The sequence below is a fragment of the Tauraco erythrolophus genome, chromosome 16, assembly GCF_009769465.1.
Source record: "Tauraco erythrolophus isolate bTauEry1 chromosome 16, bTauEry1.pri, whole genome shotgun sequence".
Classification (NCBI taxonomy): domain Eukaryota; kingdom Metazoa; phylum Chordata; class Aves; order Musophagiformes; family Musophagidae; genus Tauraco; species Tauraco erythrolophus.
In genome coordinates, this window is record NC_141480.1 from 1475709 (window position 1) to 1478639 (window position 2931).

The following is a 2931-nucleotide window of genomic DNA, read 5'->3' on the forward strand; positions in this document are numbered from 1 at the left end:
GAATCTCTAGATGCAGTTTTTTCCTGACTTTTTTTCAGGCTGCTGGCATACTAAAATCTTTCATGCCGTTGGAAAAGTTTCATTTGTTTCTCTGAACGCAGAGAAGTCCCTTAAGCTGCTCACTATTTCCTTTTTCTTGATACCAGAAGCTTTCCCCCTCCTGCAACTTGCTCTGAAGCCTTCCTCGCCGCTTCTTTAACCTGATCCCCAACGTTACATTATTCATGAATAAAGGTCACCCCGTGAGGAAGTGGCACATCTACTAGAAAACAATGTGCACTTTCTAAATTTGAACCGAGTCGTTTCCGTTCTTTGATTTAAGTTTAGTTACTTCCTGTGGTTTCTTGTCCTGCGCCGCTGCTGAATCTTTGGACCGACTCCAGGATAAATTGCACTCTTTCAATGAAATTAGAAACTGCGGCAATGGAGGGCTTAGCTGGTGTGGCTAGTAAACAGCACTTAAAGTAAGTAGTAGCCCTCTTAGTGTTTAGAAAAGGGGAGCGTCTAATCACCAGACATCTCCAGTCTGACCAGTGCATGTGCTCTCCCCGTGGGCCGTTCCCGTCCGCTCCCGCACTGGTTTGCAACCAGATGAGCTGCTGAGCGAGAACCCCCGCCGGAGCCCGGCCACCCGCCCGTTCTGGGCTAGCGAGGACAAGTGCTCAGCCTTGGAGCACCTTGGAGCAAAGATGCTCTGAAGCATCTTTGTACCAGGCCAACGCTCCTGCCAGCCACAGTTTGGCTTCAGGTTTTGTTAGAGATCGGGGTCAACTGGGGAAAATCCCCAAACCTTAGATAAGTCATTTCAGGCGGTTTGCTGACAAAAATACATGTGAATACACACTGGTAACCCTAAGATGTGCTTTCCCTCAGTAAAAAGGATGAACGGGCACTTCAGGAGCCTGCAGCAAGGGCACCCCTCCCAGGACTGGAGGAGCTCTATATGGCCAAGGTTAGGGAGGAGAACACAGTAGCAAAGGAGTGATGCACCTTTTACCTGGGCAAGTGCTTTGACTCCCTTGGACACGGGTTTACCTTCTAAGACCTCCTCCACAATAACCAGCAAAGAGCCCTGTTTGGCCTGGGGTTGCAGCGTAACTCAATAACAATGCGGTCTTTCTCTCCCCTGCCCCTTGACTTTCTCCTTTCCTTCCCCCAGGATACCTAAGAAGAGGTTTTTCACCAGTAATCAGCCTGCTTTATCAATGGAGCCCCGGGTTCCTCACAACATCACCGTTGTCCCCAACTCTGTGATGGTCCAGCCCTTGCTGGACAGTCGGATCCCCTACGGGCGGCTGCAGCATCCGCTCACCATCCTGCCCATTGACCAAATGAAGACAACTCACATTGAGAACGATTACACCGACAACCCCACCGCCTCCCAGCTGGCAGCCCAGAAGCGCCCCCGAGCCCCCCACGAACTGGTCTTGACCAACCAGCACCCGCAGCGCTGCGAGCAGGATGTCACCCACCCCTGGATTTCGTTCAGCGGGCGCCCCAGCTCCATCAGCAGCAGCAGCAGCACGTCTTCAGACCAAAGGCTCTTGGACCACATGGCCCCGGCGCCCGTGGCGGAGCAGTCCTCCCCCAGAGCAGTTCGCATCCAGCCCAAGGTGATCAACTGCAAACCCCTGGACCTGAAGGGACCCGCTTCTCAGGAACTGGACAAGCACTTTCTCCTGTGCGAAGCCTGTGGGAAGTGCAAGTGCAAGGAGTGCGCGCTGCCCCGGACTCTGCCTTCGTGCTGGGTGTGCAACCAAGAGTGCCTCTGCTCGGCACAGAACCTGGTCAACTACTCCACCTGCATGTGTCTCGTCAAGGGCGTCTTCTACCACTGCACCAACGAGGATGACGAGGGCACCTGTGCCGACCACCCCTGCTCCTGCTCCCACTCAAACTGCTGTGCTCGCTGGTCCTTCATGAGTGCCCTCTCCTTGGTGCTCCCTTGCTTGCTCTGCTACCTGCCAGCCACCGGCTGCGTCAAGCTGTCCCAGAGATGCTACGACCAAGTGAGCCGGCCCGGATGCAGGTGCAAAAACACAAACAGTGTCATCTGCAAGGCATTGCCAGAGAGCAAAGGAAGCAGGCCAGAAAAGCCCTTTTGATAGTTTGGGAGGCCAGGGAGCAGGAGGACGCTCCACGGAGCGGGGTGGCTCTTTTTAATAACCTGTGTTCTGAGGAGAACGTTGGCCTTTTGCCTTCGGAGAAAGCAGAAGCAACTATTTCCACGAACTGAATCACTTTGGGTTATTCAGGGTTTGGGAACTGGTCAGAATTTAAATAGATGGGGCCAAAGGAGGAATCTTAATAACGCAGAGTGCGGGCTGAAAACCTACGTATTTCGTGAAATACAGCTGCTTGAGAACCCGTGGGCCGGCCGGCCGCTCGCCGTGCCTGCGCGCCGCAGAGCCCACTAACTGCTGGCTTGGCAGGCACGGCCGGGCACGCAGCACCCGTTCCCCTCTGCAGAAAGCTGCGGCGGATTCGCATTCAGGGTGGGCTCCTTGGTTTTGCTCCCCCTTCCCAGCTGGGATTTGCTACCAGCCGCCCGTTGAAGGTGGCAGGTTAACTCCCTCCTTCCCCAGCGGCACAAGAGCCCCTCGCGCACCAAGTAGGTGTTTCTCAAAAGCTTTCTGCGTCCTGCAAAGATTTGGAGGCAGAAGTGAAGATGCAGTTCATGTGTTTAAGGGTCTCTCAACGCTCGGGCGTGCGGCTTTCCGTGAACCCACCTGGCCACGTCGATCCGGACCCTCCTCTTAAAAGCGAGATGGTAGCAGGGTCGCTCCTCCCGGGACGAGCAGCGGCAGGATGTGCTGGGGCGGTTGTGTAAACGTCGCGGTGTTCTGCCTGGGAGCTGATCTGTAGCACCAGTTTCGTTCAGTGGAGTATGAATTTTACACCAACAGTCCAAACCCGCTGCAGAAGGATGTC

General features: G+C 54.8%; 1 protein-coding gene across 1 annotated transcript; it reads left to right on the forward strand.

Annotated features, from left to right (window-relative positions):
* The first annotated feature begins 1205 nt into the window (after nt 1-1205).
* On the forward strand, nt 1206-2105 carry SPRY4 (sprouty RTK signaling antagonist 4). Its single transcript, XM_009992886.2, has one exon. It carries the CDS (start codon nt 1206-1208, stop codon nt 2103-2105), a length of 900 nt encoding a protein of 299 aa, XP_009991188.2.
* Nucleotides 2106-2931: the final 826 nt, after the last annotated feature.